Below are 20,250 nucleotides of genomic sequence, written 5' to 3' on the forward strand. Positions count from 1 at the left end.
CTCGGCGCCCCTGTCACGCCCGCGGAACGTGTCCAGGCCCCGCAGCCTCGTAGGGGGGTAGCCGCAGGGCGCCGCGGGGCGGGCCCGCAGCCATGTGCTCCGAGCCGGGCGGGGCGGCGGCTGCGGCCTTCGCATTGTCCACGTTCCCCGCGCCCCGCCGCGCTCCGTCCCTCCCTATCTGTGGCGCACACGCGCGGAGCAAGCGGCGCGCCCGAGGCTGGCCTGCAGCAGCTGCGGCGGCGGCGGCGGCGGCGGCGGCGGCGGCGGCGGAGGCGACGCGGCGCGGGGAGGGGCGGGGCAGGCGGCGCGGGGGCGGGCCCGGGGCGAGGAGGCCGGGGCGCCAGCTAGCGAGAGGCAAGCGCGGCGAGCAGCGCAGAGGAGCGCGAGCAGCAGCATGGCGGGGCTCCGACGCCCGCAGCCGGGCTGCTACTGCCTCACCGCCGCGGCCGTGAACCTCCTGCTGGGCGTCTTCCAGGTTCTCCTGCCCTGCTGTCGCCCGGGAGGGGCTCAGGGACAAGGTCAGCCTGGCGCCGCTCCGCTGGCTTCCCTCTCCACCCCGCCCCCCCTTTCTTTTGGGGGAACTGCTGAAAGCTATAAGAGGGCGAGGGGAGGAACGGGAAAGGAGGAAGGAAAGCGGTTGCAATTCCGGGCTGGTACCCTTTGCTCACCGCGGCGTCCCCTCCGGCACCCTCCGCTCCCCGCCAACAGAAGGCTGGGAAGTCGCGGGGCTCGGGGACCGCGGCGCGGACCGCTAACCGCGCGCGCCTCGGAGCCTTTGTGCGCGGGCCCCGGGCGCCCTGGGCGCAGCCCCCGCTTTGTGTGGCGCGCGCTGGGGCCCCGCCGCGGCCCGGCTTCCTGCAGCTTTGTTCCCTGGCCGCCCGGGCCGTGTCCCGCACACGCCCGTCCCAGCTGCTGCGGGATGCGGAGCGCAGGGTCCCGCGGGGTGGCCTCTCCTCTCCGTCCCCCCAGCGCTAGAGCCCCCGAGCCCGCACGTCCGAGGGGCCACCGGCTCGCACCCCGTCCATTGTGTTCCGATCTTCGGCTCGCTCCTCGGGTGGCCTCCGCTTCTAGAAGGGAAGGGAGGCTTGTTTTGGTGAGGCGGGTGCACGGGGGGACAATCGGGAAACAGGAAGCGTTTTTTTTCCGTGCATTAAAAACGCGGTGTGTTTTTTGGTGTTGGTGCAGCGATCGAGCCCTTGCCGAACGTGGTGGAGCTGTGGCAGGCGGAGGAAGGGGAACTCCTGCTGCCCACTCAGGTGAGGACGGGCAGGTGACAGGGCGGCTGCGCGGGTGCAAGGGAGGAGAGGCCCGGAGGCCGCCGGCCCCCACGGCGGCACCGGCGCTCGGGCCACTTTGCAAGGCAAATAAACGGTCGGGCCGAGCCTGAACACCTGGCCACGGTGGCCTGCCTGGCCTCCTCCCGTGCCATGTGACAGGGCGTGAGTCACGCCGGCCCCAAGTTCAGGAGGTGGGAGCCGAGGCCACCTCAGCAGGGCCGCTGCCGGCGGCGGCGGTGCAGAGGGGAAGGGCGGGCCCCTCGGCCGCCAGTGGTCCGGGGTGGGCGAGGGACCCGTGCCTGATCTCTGCGTGAGCCGTCCTGTGTGCCTGAGGACCACGGGAGGATGGAATATTGATTTCAGAAATGTTAGAGAGTGGTCCTTGCCGTTAGCGTTAAGTAGCTTTGGGATGAAGATGTGACTTTAAAGGATTGTAATCTTGGGTTTTGTCCAAGTGCCTTTAATTTGTGTTAGAATACACCCTCTTGTTAAGAACTTGAATTTCAGGTTTCGTATCCCCCCCCCCGTGTGATGTAATGATTGCATGTGGAAAAATCATTACTAATGATTTGTTGGGAATCTGGCATCATCAGATTTACCGCTTCAATAGAGTATTGCAAAGCCTTTGTGTTTAAGATTTAACTTTTAGGAGAATTTCTCATTGACTGCAGATGTACACATTTAAATATAATGTTGTTGACTGTTTTTCATCAGCGACAGTAGTGACCCCAAATGCATGTTTTGGATGGGTGGGGGAGTGGTTTGAATTGTAAGGGACTACTCAGATTGTGTGCCAGTAATTTTTAAGATGTTCATTACTTCTCACGTTGGTGGCAGCACTTAATTCTATGTTGTCTCTTGTGGCTGTTTAGAAAACAGGATGTGTAGCTATAACTTCACCGGCGAGGCTGTGCAGTTTTACATTTCAGTGTTCTTCCTCGTATGTGGAACATTTAGAGGGCTGGTTTTGAGATATTTGGAATATTCGTTTTAACCAGGGCTAATGAATAACAGCTTCAAGGTGGAGAGGTGATTTTTTTTAGAGGAAAAAAGCACTGGACCTTCCCTGAAGGCCAGCAGGCTGAAAGAGACCAGTCCTTGGAGAAAAAGCCCCGTCAGGATGGGGAGCAGATAGTCTGTCCTTCTCTTAAAAGTTTATTCCTAAATAGATTTTTTCCCCCTGATTGTAAAGGGCAGATGTGTAGTGTTACAAAAATGCAGAAAGATGAAAAGAACGAAATAGAAATCACTCAACTCCTGCTGAGAGAACCATGCTGAACATTTGGCATATTGACTTTTCACAAATGCAGTATAGTCATATTTGTGTATATTAGAGTTTTCAGCAGAGATGTTAGTGACGTTTTGGGCTGGAGAATTCTTTATTGTGGGGGGCTGTCCTGGGAGCATCTCTGCCTCTTACCCGCTAGATGCCAGTGGCAGTCACTCCTCCCTCCCCGCAAGTTGTGACAGCTAAAAATGTCTCCAGACCTTGCCAGATGTCCCTGGGGAGCAGAACTGCCCCGGTTGAGAAGCACTGGTGTATATCTATACATTTTTGCATTTTTACTCAATCGTACCCTCTACCTCTTCCTGGTTAGTGTAGGAAGCCAACCCAGACTGAAAGGAAAGGAAAGGAAATGATAGACTTTCATTTGTTACAGCATTAGTCGAAGGCTCAGTCTCTGTGCTCAGAGATGGAAATGTCAAAGCCCCTGATATGATGAATGATTTTACTTATAGGCTCAAAAATGATCTGATGTAAATCTTAATTTCTGGTTTTGTTTATATGTATAATACAGTTTGTTTTGGTAAAAAAATGTTAGAATTTTAGAAGCTGTTCTCTGGAATACTTACTATAGAAGCATTTATAACTAAGCTCATTTAATCGAAGCTATAATGAAAGTGAAACTGATATTCAAAATCATTTTCTAAATACTCCATCTATATGTGTATTTTTTAGAGACTGTTTTACCCTACATGTACCTCGGTGGGGGTGAGGATAGATATGGGTCTGTCTGTCTATATTTATCTAAGCTGCATATCTATCTAAACTGCACGTGTGTGTGTGTGTGTGTGTGTGTGTGTGTGTGTGTGTGTGTGTGTAAACTGCAGAGTTCTGAAGAGAGTTATTTTTAGGGAATTCTTTTCAAAGTATTTTGAATTTTTTCAGAAAAAGTTCCCTCATGTGTGTCAGGGAGTCTGTTGAAAAGAGAATATTTATAGGTGTTATGTAAATTTGCGGGTTTTCTGCCTACTTTGTAAGTTGGGTTCCTTTCAGGAAGACTTAAAAGATGGCTTCAGAAGCGAAGATTTGTCAATGATCAGTGAAACAGGAGCGTCCGAAGATGTGGCATTAAAAAATTGAATACTAACATTTATACAGTTATCTATTTTGGACATGTTTTCTATAGATTGGGCCTTTTTCTTTTCTTTTCTTTTTTTTTTTTTGCGGCACGCGGGGCTCTCACTTTTGTGGCCTCTCCCGTTGCGGAGCACAGGCTCTGGACGCGCAGGCTCAGCGGCCATGGCTCACGGGCCCAGCTGCTCCGCAGCATGTGGGATCTTCCCGGACCGGGGCACGAACCCATGTCCCCTGCATCGGCAGGCGGACTTTCAACCACTGCGCCACCAGGGAAGCCCTCTTTTTCTTTTTTTAATGGGTCTCTTAAGTGACCAAGAACTTGAATAATGCATCATTAGTAAAACCAGATATAATAATTGAATTGTTATAAACTGCCAGCCTTATAAATCCCTCTGGCTGGGCTTCCAGGATTTGACTCAGGGCTCCATCGCTTTCCACCTCTCTGTCCTTGGTTTCTTCATCTGCAAAATGGGGTTAATAGTGGTGCCAATCTCAGAGGATTTTGTGAGGATTGAGTGCCTTGAAGTTAGTAAGCGCTTAATATAGGTTACCTGTTTTTTTTGACAGTATCTCATCTGACCCCTAGATTTGGTCCCTGGAGAGCGTGGAACAGCTTTTCTGCTTTGAAGGGGCTGAACTAGTGCAGATAACTCAGTACTAGCACATGCCCAGCAGTTGCATAGATAAGTTACATTATTCATACCTTTTTGTTATACACTCTTTTATGTTGTAAAATGTTTTGGTCTAAGAACATTAAAACTTGATCCATGGTGATAATGAGAAGGAAGAAAAAAACATGTAATTTTATTCTTAGATTTACGGGATTTTTCTTCTCTGACTCTACTTCATTCATGCTTCACCGCACTGACTCCAGAGTGGTGATGTTATAGAAGCCAAACAAATGTTTTCGTCAAATGTTTTATTGGCAAGAAGTGATTGTCTGTGTGCAAGGTACTGCTTTGTGCACCTTCTTCCTCCGCCTTCAAGGTCAGAAACTTCCATGACCCCCTGTGGCCCTCGGGGCCTTTTGCAGTGTGACCTTGTCTGCAGCTCCGCTCAGTCCTCTGGGACACTCGCCTGCCCCTTGACCGTGCAGGCCCAACATGGATCTGTTGAATGAAAGCACAAATGCGATTGCCCTGCTGTTTGTCCGAGATCAGTCCTTCCTGACCCCTAGCTTGGCCGTGGCGCTGTCTCCATTTCTCCTCCCCTTTGAGTTTCTCGAGTGTCTGGATTTTTTCCTTTGTCTTGTGTGTGCCTTGTTGCCCTAACTGGGCTCCCTTTAAGAGGGTTTGGGCATCTACGCTTGGGTGCCCCGTTGTGGCCACGATGTTGTGCGTGCATTAGGCCTTCAGGGGTTCTTCCTGGTGGAGGAGAGGCTGTGCTCAGTGTCTTGAACAGTTCCCCTATTCATGAAGTTAGCCACTCCTGAAGATGGCAGGTGGAATGCCTTAGGCATCGTTCCTATTACTGTTTACTAATCACATTTCTGAATCAGTTCTAGGAGCAAGAAGGGCAATCTACAGTTTGTTCATTTAGTCCATGCAGACTTTACTGGGGTGAGAAGCCTCACTCCGAAGGGCCGTGGTTGGGTTTGGGACGTGGACATCGGTGCCGAGTAGGAGCCGTTCCCTGATGCAGAAGCATGTTGGTCTGGGATGGGATGGTGAGGCTGTGCGATCCTGGCCTTGTTAGTCCATCGAGCAAACAGCTGGCCTGGGCCTGACCCAGATAGGCCCCTGCGGTACAGTGATGAATAAGAATGTTTCTGCCTTGAAAAATCCCGCGTCTTGTTTATTTTGCCCACTTAAGCCTGAGTGTGTAGATATCAGAAATGGGTAGAAAGTGAACCAGGAAGTGGCACAATGAGTATCTCAGGTACCCTGTGAGGTAATAGTCTCTCGCCCCAGGCTGGGAAGCATTGACTAGCATTTGGAAATCTTTTTGTCATAGAAATTTCTTTTTGGTTGAATCAAATTCCACTATTAACATAGAAAAATGAGAACCAACATGGGTTGAATACTACTGGCATTGTTTAGCCCTTTACGAGTCTTAATTCATATTAAGATCCTGAAAGCTATGAAGTATTGTGAGCTGATTTCAGATGAGGAAGTTGAGGCACACAGAGGGTAAGTAACTTGCCCAAGGCGATAAGAACACGCACAGCAGTGGTGGGATTTGAATCCAGGAGGAGTTTAGCTCCAGAGCCCAAGCTTTAGGCCACTTTGCTACTGTCTGAGTTTTAGCACAGTCTGACCAGTCTGACCAGGAAAGTAGTATGGTGGTGATAAGGTGTCTGTGTCTGAGAGAAGTAATTTCACGTTATGTTTTGAATTAGGAAGGTTTGCTTAATGAAATTTTTGTTTTTAATTAATTAATTTATTTATTTTTGGCTGCACTGGGTCTTTGTTGCTGCGCGCGGGCTTTCTCTAGTTGTGGCGAGAGGGGGCTACTGTTCACTGCAGTGCACGGGCTTCTCATTGCGGTGGCTTCTCTTGTTGCAGAGCACGGACTCTAGGCGCGTGGGCTTCAGTAGTTGTGGAACATGAGTTTAGTTGCTCCGCGGCATGAGGGATCTTCCCGGACCAGGACTCGAACCCGTGTCCCCTGCATCGGCAGGTGGATTCTTAACCACTGCGCCGCCAGAGAAGTCCAAATGAAGTTTTAAAAATAGTTATATCTGGGCTTCCCTGGCGGCGCAGTGGTTGAGAGTCCGCCTGCTGATGTAGGGGACACGGGTTCGTGCCCCGTTCCGGGAAGATCCCACATGCCGCGGAGCGGCTGGGCCCGTGAGCCATGGCCCCTGAGCCTGCGCGTCCGGAGCCTATGCTCCGCAACGGGAGAGGCCACAACAGTGAGAGGCCCGTGTAAAAAGTTATATCTACTGGTATTTAACATATTTTTATTGGAAAAATTTTTATTGAGCTATTATTCACATAAAGTATTATATTAATTTCAGGTGTACAGCATAATAATTCTGTGTTTGGAGCTTTGCAAAATAATCACCACAATAAGTCTAGTTAAGATCCATTACCATACAGAGTTACAAAAATTTTTTTTTCTAGTGATGAGAAGTTTTAAGATTTACTCTCAAAAAAAAAAGATCTACTCTCATAGCAAATTTCAAATAATGCAGTACAGTATTATTAACTGTAGTCACCATGCTGCATATTGCATCCCCCATGCCTTATTTATTTTATAAATGGAAGTTGGTACATTCTGACACCCTTCTTCCATTTTGCCCACTCCCCACCTCTGCCTCTGGGAACTACCAATCTGTTCTCTGTATCTGTGGACTTGGTGTTCTGTTCTGTTTTGTTTTGTTTAAGATTCCACAAGTAAGTGAGGTCATATGGTATTTGTCTTTCTCTGTGTGACTTATTTCACTTAGCATAATGCCCTCCGAGTCTATTCATGTTGTCACAGATGGCAAGATTTCATTCTTTTTTATAGCTGAGTAATATTCCAGTGTACATACATATCACATCTTCTTTATCCATTCATCTATCAGTGGACACTTAGGTTGCTTCTGTGTGTTGGCTATTATAAATAATGCTGCAGTGAACATAGGTGTATATATATCTTTTCAAGTTAGTGTTTCAGGTTTCTTTGGATAAATACCCAGAGGTGGAATTGCTGGGTCATATGGTAGTTCTATTTTTAATTTTTTGAGGAACCTCTGTACTGTTTGCTATAGGGGCTGCCCCAGATTACAATCCCACCAGCAGTGCAGTGAGGGCTGCCTTTTCTCCACATCCTTACCGACCTTTGTCATCTTTTGTCTTTTTGATGATAGCCATGTCACAGGTGTGGGGCGATACCCACTAGTATTTACGAAACACCTAGACTGTGCTTAGCCCAGCAGACGTTTATGGAGCGTGTACTGTGGGCTGAGCACTGTTTTAAGTACTGGGGATGTCATGGGAACCAAAAAAGAAAATCTCTGCCCTTGTGGAGCTGGCAGTTTAGTGGAGGCATATAGATAATAAGTAAGAAATAGAGTAAGTGATAAGTTATGCAGTTTGTTAGAAGGGCATCAATGCTATATGGTGGCAGATTGGAGGAAGATTTGGGTGATGGGAGTTTTACTTCAAGAGGTCAAGGTAGGTCTCTTTGAGGGGGCCTGTATTTGGTATTTGAGACAGCCCCTGAAAGCTGTGAGAGAATTAGAATACCTAGCAAGGTCCGGAGGGACTGCCAAGAGGGAGTGGGGAGAAATTACGGGGTTTGGTCCCCGCCCTTTGAGAGCTCGGTGTTGTTGGGGAAATAAAGCTGGATCCAAGTGCTGAAATGTAGGAACGGAGAGGAGGGAGAGAGGAGCAGTGTGTATTGGAGGGTCTGTTAAGGCTTTGGGGAGGGAGTGGCCGCTTAGAGACCTGCATTAGCCCAGAGCCTCACAGGGGAGGTGTGTTTTATGCTTTGAATGGGAGCCAGAGCCCTGCTGAAGTGTGGCTGTAGAGATTGGGATGGGTGTCTCAAGGTCAAGTGACGGTTGCTCAATTCCAGGTTCAGGAGCTTGGAGGTTGGTTCTTGAGCAGAGATTAACACGGTGACCTTGACTGCTGGGTCCGTAAGTAAGGACTGATGTTGAAAAAGATTGGTCTCACAGTGGCACACAGGCTGGGTTGAAGGCAGCAATCTTTAAAAAAAAATTTTTTTTTAATTGGGATGTAATTGATGTACAATATTAGATAAATTTTGGGCGTACAACATAGTGATTCACAATTTGTAAAGGTTACCTCCATTTATAGTTATTATAAAATATTGGCTATATTCCCTGTACTGTGCAGTATATCTTTGTAGCTTATTTGTTTTATACACAGTAGTTTGTGTCTCTTAGTCCCCTACCCGTATCTCGCCTCTCCCCCTGGTGGCTACTAGTTTGTTCTCTATGTCGGTAAGTCTGTTTCTTTTTTGTTTCATTCACTAATTTGGTGTATTTTTTTAGATTCCCCATGTAAGTGATATAATATAGTATTTGTTTTTCTCTGTCTGATTTATTTCATTAAGAATAATACCCTCCAGTTCTATCCATGTTGCTGCAAATGGCAAAATTTCATTCTTTTTATGGCTGAGTAGTAGTCCAGTGTGTGTGTGTGTGTGTGTGTGTGTGTGTGTGTCTGTGTGTGTGTGTGTGGTGTGTGGGGTGTGTGTGTGTATATCACATCTTCTTTATCAGCTCATCTGTTGATGGGCACTTGGGCTGCGTCCGTATCTTGGCTACTGGGAATAGTGCTGCTGTGACCATTGGGGTGCATGTATCTTTTCGATTTAGTGTTCCTGTTTTTTTTTCAGATATATACCCAGGAGTGGAATTGCTAGGTCATATGGTAGCTCTATTTTTAGTTTTTTTGAGAAACCTCTATACTGTTTTCCACCGTGGCTGCACCAGTTTACATTCCTGCCAGCAGTGGATGAGGGTTCCCTTTTCTCCACCTCCTGGAAAGGCGGCCGTCTTAAACAGAGTGAAAAGCCCGTCAGCAGTGGTAGTGCAGGCCTGGGGTGCTGTTGGCTTGGGCCGATTTGCCGGCAGGAGGGATGGAGAAGGACAGGTCTGAGCTGTATTTCTGATGAGTGGGTAGATCTCCATGCTTGGAGGTGACAGCAGGAGAGCAGTGTAGGACGACCCTCAGGTTTGCCCAGGGGCAGGGAGTGTGACAGCCTCTTCGACACAAGGGGGCCCTTCCCTTGGCAGGGACCCCTGGCGTTGAGAAGTCTGGTGTCGTTGTTTCTGGGGAGACAGTGCGTAGAGCCTGGAGGTGTTTGGCGGTGGGGCCGCAGCTGTGGGTTAAGTGGTCCTGCACGTACTGTGGGGTCTGACCTAACCTGCCCGAGCCTTGGCTCCTGTGGGAAGGTTGGTGTTTATCTCCATGTGTGATGGTGTGAGAAGCTGGGGCTGCAGATAGGGATTGGGGCCCTGTGGCTCCAAGAGTGGGTTAACAGTCAGAGGGCGTTAGTGAAGCGGGGTCTGGGCCCAGGAGGATGGGGGTCAGGGCGACCAGGAGAGCCTCAGGCTGGGGGTGCTGGAGGCACAGGAAGGGTGGGTGTTTCCGCAGCCAGCGGTGCAGCTTCGGGAGAGGATAGAGCCGTGCCAAGAGCACGGGTGTCGGGCAAGCGCCGAGGCGGCGTTTAATTGGATCGGCCCTTTTGCTTCTGTTGCAAACACCTTCTCTTTTTACCCACCTGGTATTTGGCTTCTGGTCACAGTGTGGCATGGTAGGTCTCAGAGAAGATTTTGGAAGCGCGTTTGAGTGAGATATTTATGCCACTTCTAAGTCAAAATCTATCAGGTGCTCATTTAGGGGATTCTTGATGTTTGGGGATTTTAATTATCGTTAAATTTTATCTTGTGCGATTAACCGTAAACACCAAAAAAAGGCTCTTGGAGAGAGGAGTGATGTCAAACCAATTTTGAGACTGTGTTTTGGTGGCGATTTTAAACAGGTAGGATGTTTACTTACAGTGAACATCTAACGGATCACTTGGGAGTTTCTGGCTTTCAGTGGTGCCATTCTAGTGTCATTGTTTTTTTCAAAAAGTATTTATTGAGTGCCTGCTGTGTACCAGGCACTGTTATAGACAAGCTCACCACCCCTGTGGGATTTGAAGAACTGTTTTTGTGTTTTGGGAAATTTTGTGTTTCTTTGAAACAACTGTTAAAGCCTGTTCTCTCTCAATAGGGTGATTCTGAAGACGAAATGGAGGAACAGTCTCGAGAACAGAGGTAAGGAAAAAAAATGGGAGCAAATCCACGCTAAGTTTCTCTGCCCACTTTGGATGCTGTCTGAAGTCTTGGGATATGTCTGTGTTTATGTATTTAACATTATCTGTGATATACCTTTCTCTTTGGCATTTGGGGTATCTATACTCCCTAATAATGAATATGGCTTTGTTTTAAAATAAGGTTGCACAGAAAGCTGTTAAAACACGCCCCCTCTAACTTCACTTTCCCATGGCGTGCATACACCATTCTGTTTACGGACATCTGTTGAGCATCAGGCAGTGTGCTGGGTGCTGGACGTAAAACACTGAACGAAACCTGTTTGCGTGTAGTAGGGAAGTCAGACGTTACTGTAAACAAAACAAAATAGTTATGCTTGCAATAGGAACTATCAAGAATCCAGTTGCTGTGGTAGAGAATAAGGAGATGGATAGCATGCTTAGGTGGTTGGAGGTGACGTTTGAGCTGAAGTCTGGAGGCTGTGTGGGAGCAGCCAGGCGGCAAGCAGAGGGAATGGCAGGTGCAAGGGGCCTGTGGTGGGAAACACTGCTGGCAATCCAGGGACGTGGAGAAGGCCAGTGTGGTTTCATAGGATAGTGAGATGAGCTAGGACCTTAGAGGCCATAGTGAGGAGGTTCGGTTTTAATTTCTTTAAGTGTGGGATGAGTTGTTCAAAGAGTTTAAGCAGGGGCCAGCAAATCAAAAGATGTAAGTTACATTTTTTAAGGGAATGCTTTGGTCACGGGGCACTCTTGGTTAGTTGTTGTCAGACTGGGGTATCTGGTCCCTTGGAGGTGCCTGAAGACTCTAAGTGGTACCTGGGCGTGGGGATAACTTTCAGAGAATCAGCTTCTAGATCCCCAGCATCCACATATTCTCCTAGAACTGATCTGTCTGAGGTCACAAGTTCTCCTTTTCCACCTCTTCTTTCGCAGTCTCGCTTCTCCACTTTGCCAAACAAAGGCAGACCTCTCTCCGGGCCCCGATCCTGCTTTGTGCTTCATCTTGGGCAAAGGGACAATTTGAAGTGTTGGTATTGGTTAGGAGAAAGTGATTTAATTCTGGATGACGAATTCATTAGTAACTTTGGTGGTTTTCAAATCTTTACTCTCTATAATATTGAAGGAGAATCCAATCTAATTGTCAGTTGTTAGACCATCAAAAAGTGATTTGTGGATAAAATGCTGAGGGAGTGTAGAGCGTATAGGGTCAGTGCTGTAACAAATCTCCTTCCATTCACATCTATTTATGTGAACAAGCTTTCTCAGTGTTTACATTACAAAAAAAAAAAAGAAGGGACAAGGAAAATAAGATTAAATTGATGCTAATTAACCCTGTCTCATTCTAGCAGTAATAGTCGTATAAACCAATTGAGGGGAAAAAGTTCCATAAATCTCATTAAAGGATGCATTTGCAATAAAATTTGAACTCTTATGTTTAATTAACTATCAAAATTTGTAAAATTTGTTAGATCAGTTGTGTGCTAATAAAAATTATGATAATTCAGAAGAAAAAAATTTGACACTTAGACCCTGTGGTCACAGGATATTTAAAAAACCCCTAGACCTCAATTTATACCCATAGTTTTGTTGAAAAAGGCTTTGCACATAAAGCTATATTAGGTTAAAATTCTTTGAGGGAATATCCAGCAATACAGGAATGCCTATCTGTATATTTTTAAAAATGAATAATGATGGATATCATTATATAGTATTCAGATTCCTTTGAATATATTTTAAAAAGTGAGTTTTATTAAAAATGCCAATATTTATAATAGGCCAGAAATTGCATTCTTTGCAAACATTCAAATTCATAGTATAACATAAAAATTTTTTTTTCTCCTTGACTTACATGTATGTTTTTTTTTAAGTGAAGTATAGTTGACTTACAGTGTGTTAATTTCTGCTGTACAGCAAAGTGATTCAGTAGTACAGCATTTTGAATGTTGGGATTACTTAAATATACGGAGCAGAGTTCAGAGTTTGTCACAATCCTATCTGAGCGTCTGGGAGCAAAAAGAGCTGAGGAATGCTGACGCTGGTGCCTGCTGAAGGTGGTGCGGACAGAGGCACGTGGAAGGTTCTGAGATGAGTTTGGGTTGACTCAGTTGTGGAGAGTGAGAGAAAGAGGAACCATGGAGGGCTGCTCGGATTTGGCTGGAGCATCTGGGGTGACGATGACGGTGATGGGAAAGGTCTAGCGAGAGGGCAGTCAGGAGCTCTCCTTGGTTGTTCTAGGAATCTCAGGCTTGATGGGACACATCCTGTCCCGGGAAGATGCAGGTAGGCAGTTGAGGTGAGTGTGGAGCTAGGAAGGCCGGGCTGCATCTCCAGGGGCATTGTTCTGCGTGCCTTTGCATTGGTTTTCCTCTTTCAGAGGTGTACTTCTCTTCTTTCTTATTAATTAGAACTAGTTTCTATTCACCCATTTCCTGTCACAATTAAAGGTGTGAAGTAGATTTTATCCTTCGCGCTCTTTTTTTTTTCCTTAATATTATTTATTTGGTTGCACCGGGTCTTAGTTGTGGCTCGTGGGCTCCTTAGTTGCCGTGTACATGTGGGATCTAGTTCCCTGACCAGGAATCGAACCCGGGCCCCCTGCATCGGGAGCACGGAGTCTTATCCACCGCACCATGAGGGATGTCTCCTTCGTGCTCTTTTGACACAGACGACCAGAGTGAGGGTGTAGAGGTGAGGGGGAATTGAGTCAGTGGCTTTCAAACTTTTGGACAGTGACTCGGATGAAAGACACATTTTATATCATGATTACTTATTACCCACAGGCAGTATATGTGGATGTATGAATAGGTACATGTGTGTTTATTTATTTATTTATAAAATAGTGCTTACCTCTGCTGCCTGTGGTGTACTGTATTTTCTATTTTCATTTTTTTAAAATTGTGGCAAAATATACATCACAGTTACCACTTCAGCCACTTTTAAGTGTGCAGTTCTGTGGCATTAAGTACATTCACATTGTTGTGTAGCCGTCACAACCACGGAACTTTTCTGTTCCATTTTCTTTTGTTAAAAAAATGCTGGTTGCCACTACTGAATTGATTTCAAAACTCACAGTTTGGTCCACCCTGATTTATATGTTTTAATCTTCTCAATATCAAATATTCCAGTGTTTTGCTGTTATTTTATCCCTAGTCCCTTTCCTCTTAGCTGGACTTCCAAGCCTCTTGGGTTTTTTTTGTTGTCGTTGTTGAGGTTTTTTGCCTTTTGTGTAAAGGCAAGATGATGATGGAGGTTGGATGCCGCAACCAGAAAACCTTCTTTGTGTCCATTTTCTGAAAATGTAGCTTCTGGTGTTCTCTCTGAGTCTAATGAATGAATTCTCTCTGAGTCTGATGTCCTGTGATGGGTCAGTCAGTCACCTAAGTACTTACTGTTCATTTACCTTCTACTGTGCAGTTGGGATTTTTAAAAAATGAAGATTTTAATACCTTCAAAGCTCGTAGAATCTCTTGCTACTTTTAAATTAGGCCTTTTGCTTTAGCATAGATTTAGATTTATGGAAAAGCTGTAAAGATGGTACAGAGAATTCCCATTTACCCTTCACACAGTTTACCCCAGTGTTAATGCCTTATGTTACTGTGGTACCTGGGTCACAACTAAGAAACCAACGTGTGAACTAAACTCCACACTTTATTCGGATTTCCCTGGTTTTTCCCTAATGTTCTCTTATCCAGGAGACCACATTTAGTTGTCATGTCCCTCTTGGTTGTGACAGTTTGTCAGACTCCCCTTGTTTTCGAAACCGTGGCAGTTCTGAGGAGTTCATCCTTCAATTTGGGGTTGTCTGAGGTTTTTTCTCATGGTTAGATCGAGGTTATGGGTTTGGGGGAGGAAGGCCGCAGTTATAAGTTGCCATTCTCCTCATATATCAAGAGTATCGACTGTCAGCGTGACTTACACTTTGATGCTGACCTTGACCACCTGGCTGAGGTACTGTTTGTTGGCTCTCTCCACTAAAGTTCTTCTTTTCTTACCTTTTTCCATACTACACTCTTTGGAGGGAAGTCATTAAGTGGAATAAGCTCCACCTCCATAAATTATTTAGAATTCCTCTGTATGGAAGAGGTCTGTTCTCTCTCATTTATTGGTTTATTCAGTTATTTATTTACGTCGTGGATATTTATTTTATACTTTGGGTTATAGGCCAAGACTAGGTTTGCCCTAAATGCCATTTATTCTTAACCTTATTTATGAAGTCATTAGTATCTCCTTACAACATTTTTCAAACATTTTTGTGATTTTCATTTTAATTACTACCCTGCTACGCTAACCTTAATGATATTAAGGTGAACTTGAAGTCAGCACAGGCAGCACATATGAATTCCACAAAACGAGTGCTCTGTCTCTGAGAGAACCCATGTAGAGGAACAGCTACTAACTTGGGAAATAGATTTGATCGTAAAACAGAGTCTCAGTACGTCCTAGGAAAAGTGTAGTCCTAGGAAAAGTGTCAGTGGCACTGACCTCTGTCACTGGAGAGAGTCTGGGCAGTGAAGGGGACTCTGTGTTTCCCCCCAGACTGGCCAAGGCGGGGTCCTGGCTGGACCACTGTAGATTCTGGGGCGCAGGGTTCTAGAGCAGCTTGCCTGTGATCTCAAACAGAGTTTGGAAAGCTTTTAGGGTAATTGGCCTCATTGAAGATTTTGTTTATACTATCTTGACTCCATCTTCTGTGAATGCTATGTAATTGTACTTGGTTGAAAGCCAGAAAAGCAGTATTTGAAAAACGTTCTCCCCTCTCTCCTCTCCATCCTCATTTTTCTCTTGGGTGTTCTCACATATCAGCAGTAATCTGTTCCTCTGCTGAGAAAGAAAGATTGCTGTTGGGTATTCAGTGAGGGGAGCAAAGGAGAGCGAGCTGACTGCAGCTCTTCCTAGAGCTGACACTCTCTGGGAAGCTGGTCTGACTCTCTGGACGCATCTCCAAAAGGCCTTTTTGGGGTATATTTGTTAGAATGTGAAAAGTTTAAGCGTTGGCAAAGTATGAATAGTATATTAACTCTGCGTTTAAAATGGTTAGGTAAAAATCGTAAATACTGACCGGCCAGGGGGTGTCTGTGGAAGGTTTCTTTAGTTTTGTTTTTCTTTTAATGTACTTTTATCTGATTGGTAGCAGCAGCAACATGTGTTCTCCTGAAACCGTTTTCGTCAGAACATGAAGAAAATCTCGTTAACCTTTCAGCAACATACTGAAAGTTGTAATTGCAGACAGAAGCGACTTAATCTTCAGGGAGCTTCCTTCTGGCAGTGAGTTATCTCAGAGCCCCCATGGGGAAGGGAACTACTTTCCACTTTTCTTTGTTTCTCTTCAGAAATCGAAAGCTGTGTTTTTAGCACAACGTTGAAGTTCCTTACGTGTTGATAGGATCGGGCATTTTTTTTTATTTATTTATTTTTTGCAGTACGCGGGCCTCTCACTGTTACGGCCTCTCCCGTTGCGGAGCACAGGCTCCGGACGCGCAGGCTTAGCGGCCATGGCTCACGGGCCCAGCCGCTCCGCAGCATATGGGATCTTCCCAGACCGGGGCACGAACCCGTGTCCCCTGCATCGGCAGGTGGACTTTCAACCACTGCGCCACCAGGGAAGCCCGAATCGGGCATTTTTAACCTGAACTTGCCTCCCCAGGGCTGCATCCTGGACGCTCCTCTCTTCCCATCTGTCATTTCCCTGGGTGATGGCGCCTGCTCTCTTGGGTTTTTAAAGAGAGAGAAGGAACTTGAACTCGGTGGTACCTTCTGCCCAGGGGTTGCACCTGTGCAGTTGCCCAGCGAGCTCTCCTCTGCTTTCCGGTGCCGCCCAGTCAGTGTGTCCTGAACTGAGCTCCTGGGCTCAGTCCCCTCAGGTTCCCGGCCTCCCCCATGGCCCTCCCCGACCCCCCCTTCGGCTGCTCCCCTGGCATAGCCCCGCCCCCACTGCTGGCCGGTGTCCCCCCCCCCCACCCCGTGCATTCATTTGCATTATTCAGAAATCAGGACGCCCCTTGCCTCCTCTCATAGGCCTCGTCCCCAGCGGGTCACCAGGTCTGGCTGCATCTTCTTCACGTGGTCTCCTGCCTTGGTTTTACAGCTACCCCAGTCTGTTCTCCAGGTTCCTACCCAAGTGATGTATCTAAAGGATGTGCATCCTTGCCCGTCATTCCTCCTACAAGCAGCCTTACCTTCTGAGCATGGCACAGAGGCCACCTCTCCAGCCTCGCTTCCCCTCATGCACGGCCTCTCTCCCTCTCTCTTTGCCGAGACGCTCTCCTCTTCCCTGGCACACCTCTCACCTGACTAACTCCATCCGTCCTGCTCCACACGCACCATGGCAGTTCTGCCAGCCCGGACGTTCACTCCTCTGTTTAAAATTGCCTTTCTCTGGATGCCCACCCACCTGTGTGAGTCTCAGTCAGCTGGCCCCCCGGCACCTAATCCACTACCTCACACCTAGGAGAGGAGGTGCTAAATGAAGTGCTGCACCCTCCTGTGTTTAAGTCCTTTAAATTGATTGCTTGTCATGCTTCACTTGCTCTTCATATCCAAGCACACAAACCGTATTTGCCATTGAAACCACAGTACTGGTACTAGGATTAGGGGTTGTAGCTTTTAAATTGGGTGCCTGCAGTTGGCGTATTTTTAACGAGAATGGGTTATTAGCTCTATCTGTGTGTACCCTGTGGAACCTTCTACAGGGTCACGTGGCCCCGAGAGGGGTGCAGTGAATGCGTTCAGTCATGGTCTTTGTGGTCCTGACAGTGTGAAATGAATTTCCTTTGACTGTAATAGGGCTCATAATTTAGGTGTTGGCCTTAGAATACAAGCTTTTAAACAGGGTTCTTGGTATATATTAAATTTGTTAAACCACAAAACCCCTTTCAGATTTTTTTGGGGTTGTGAAATTTCTAGCAAAGCTTTTGACACTTATATAATTCGTTAACCCTCAATTGAAATCAATTAGAAAAATAGTATAATAGGATCAGAATCTTAATTCTGATTTTCACTGAAATTTTTACTTTTCCTGGATATATTTTTTTACATACTCTGGAGTGATTAGGCTTGTGCTAATTTGTATCTGTATATGGAAAAGATATATTTGAACCAACTTTCATAATTCCAGGTGTATTTTGAAGGTTAATTTAGAACAAAAACAGGCAAACCACTTCATTAATGTTGATATTCCAGAAACAAAAATGGGGAATTGAAGTCTGGAGAGCTTGGGTGTGTTCTGTAAATGTGGCCACCCAGTGCCAGAACCTCAGCGTTGATTACGTTAGACTTAGGGATGCCTTGAGGAGAAGTGGCTAAACTCAGCACCGAAAGTCCGACCCTCAGCTGGCGTCCTTCCACAGGGCACTCAGTGGCCTGGCTGATTACTTACACACTTGTCACAGTATTGAACAGGGAAGTAACTATGGAGTCCATGCAGTCAGGTGGGTGCTCTGAAGAAAGAGTGAGGCAGATTCAACAGCTTGGGAAGACGTGCCCACGGAAATTACCACATGGTCAAAAAGTGTATAAAAAACTCGGAGAAGCTTATTTTAGACAAGAGAGAAGGTAGTGCTATGAGCAAGAGAGAGACTTAGGTGTTTTGTCGCTGGAAACCCAACTTAGGTCTTAAGAGACCAGCTGACATTGTGGCTGTTTGGCCCTTCTTTATTGTGCTTTGGGTCGATGAGAAATAAAGATACCCTAGGTGGAGCCCAAAGTATTGGCAGCTGTGTTGATTAGCTCTGTAAAGGTGTTCGAGACGTGTCGTGACACCAAGCTTCTTATTGCTTAAGAAGGGGGCAGAGCCTGGGATTTCAGGGTTCAAAGGAGAAATATGATTTCCCAAGGCAGTGTTCTCTGTCTAGGAACACCAATAATGAGATAATGGGGTCTCCTGGGAGCTTGTTACTCTCATTTTAAATGAATTGTCATCAAGTTATGAGTTTGTTGTTAGAGTCTTCCACAGAGGAAATAGGACTCCAGAGTAACAGTGATCCCTCCCCCCCCAATAAATGTAACAAAAGAACATTGGCACTTTACAAATGATTACTGTGGTAGCCTGGACAGTATTTCTCAGATGTGCTCAATAAAGATGTTTTTGGAACCATTACTTTAGGGTTTGCCATTGCATCTACGTCGTAAATGATGCAAGAAGAAGTTTCATTTGCTAAGTGTAGTCCTTCCCAATGCTTTCCCCAGAGTAGTGGGAATGGACTTTTGAAAGGTCTGCTGTGAGCATGAAAATTCTTTGAATTAAAAAAAAAATTAAAAATTTATTGTGAATTTTTAGTCATTTAAAAATGACTCACTGGTTATTCCTTTTTTTTTTTTTCCTCCAGAAATCTTTTAATAAAATTCATGTTTCAGGAAGATGGCCGGGTTTACCTCCTGGCATTCTCTCTCTGCTCCACAGATACTTATCCCAGTCTGAGAAGCATGGGTTTAGGGCCATACCTGCTTTTTCCCTCACTCCAAGTCCTGTGGTTTCTACCCAGTTTGTCCAAGTAAACACGGCTCTGAAGGACATGAGGCTGTTGGGCTAAAACTAAACTTCTCCAGTAGAAAAGAGGATTTGCCACCTGTGGGATGTCCGGAGGAGCCCACGGCCGCTGTCGAAGGTAGTTCCCAGGGAGCAGCTTCTGTAAAAGCGGAGACACAACCTCCCGAGCTGACCTCTGTGAAAATGTGCACAGTAACTAATCCACGTTGATGTCGTGCCTTGTACAATGGTGACTTTCAGGGTCATGGTGCCCTGTGGATGTTGGTTCCTTTAGCTGCTGCTAAATCATTGATAATAGGTGAAGTCCAGTTTGAGTAACATGCAGCAGTGTTCCAGTTGATAGTCACGGCAGGTGTGTGTATGTACTGTGAATTTTTTGTGAAGTCATTCTTCTGGGAACATGATTTATCTTTATCTCTCAAAATCAGGCCATATTAATCCATGTAATCCATTCAAAACTGGATTTAAGTCATTGCCCTTGTACTTTATGGTTTACAGAGTACTTTCACATGCATTGTCCTTAAAAAAACAGGTGGATGTGTGCTGGTATTCTCATTTTATAGATGAGGAATGAGTTCATAAAGGCAAAACAGTTTAAGATCACAGAGCTGTGTGGTGGCAGGACAGGCACATAAGTTGAGGTGTCCCCTTTCTAGATATGCTTGTCTACCTTGTCTCTGAAGTGAAATAGGTTAGAAGATCATTTTCACAACTAGATATACTGGTACCTGCTTTCTGCAGAAGGAGGCTAAGTCGAAGAGTGATAGGTGAAAACAATTGAATTCTCTGGTGAGCTCTAGTAGTGGGGGGAAACCCACTGAAAAAAATGAGCATGGCTCTCGTAAGACAGACCCGAGCTGGGTCTTCAGTAACCCTTTACGGGGTGCTAGACGCCTTCTTCAGTTTACACTATTTCTGGGTGTTGCACACCCACTGACTGTCAGCTGCATAGCTTTTGGAATGGTCTGCAAAGTTCAAATCTGGAATTTTAGGATTATTTGTGGAACATACGCCACTGTCATGTGTGCTGAGAGGTTGCCCTCTGTCCTGGACGGACGTGCTATCCTGTTAGCTTGCTTTGCTTTGTGATTAGATATTTTCAGCTTCAGGTAACAGAAAACCCTGACCCAACCAGCTGAAACAATAAAGAATGTATTATGTCACCTAACAAGAAGCCGGGAGCAGGGTGGTGCTGGCTTGGTTTGCTGAGCAGGTGGATGTCAGCACCGGGCAGCCGGGTCCTTCCCACCTGTCTGTGCTGCTGGCTGCCGGTCCTGCCCAGCTCCCCCCGGGCCTCACGGCCTCCGGCCGCCCACTTGAACATCCATGGGCAGCCTAGGACAGCCTGCCTCCTGCGCCTCTTTCTCAGGAGCGCCCCTCAGCGACTTCCGCTTACGCCTCAC

The 20,250-nt window shown here is 46.5% G+C and overlaps 1 protein-coding gene across 1 annotated transcript in view; it reads left to right on the forward strand.

Moving 5' to 3' along the window:
- The first annotated feature begins 344 nt into the window (after positions 1 to 344).
- The window catches only part of TMEM131L (transmembrane 131 like), a 160,323-nt gene continuing 140,417 nt past the window's right edge, over positions 345 to 20,250 (forward strand). The window contains exons 1-3 of the mRNA XM_060012170.1: positions 345 to 518; positions 1,186 to 1,256; positions 10,320 to 10,363. Coding sequence (XP_059868153.1) covers positions 395 to 518; positions 1,186 to 1,256; positions 10,320 to 10,363 — 239 coding nt within the window. The 5' untranslated portion in view covers positions 345 to 394. The remainder of the gene's footprint in view (positions 519 to 1,185; positions 1,257 to 10,319; positions 10,364 to 20,250) is intronic.

This window comes from Delphinus delphis, chromosome 5, assembly GCF_949987515.2.
Source record: "Delphinus delphis chromosome 5, mDelDel1.2, whole genome shotgun sequence".
NCBI lineage: Eukaryota > Metazoa > Chordata > Mammalia > Artiodactyla > Delphinidae > Delphinus > Delphinus delphis.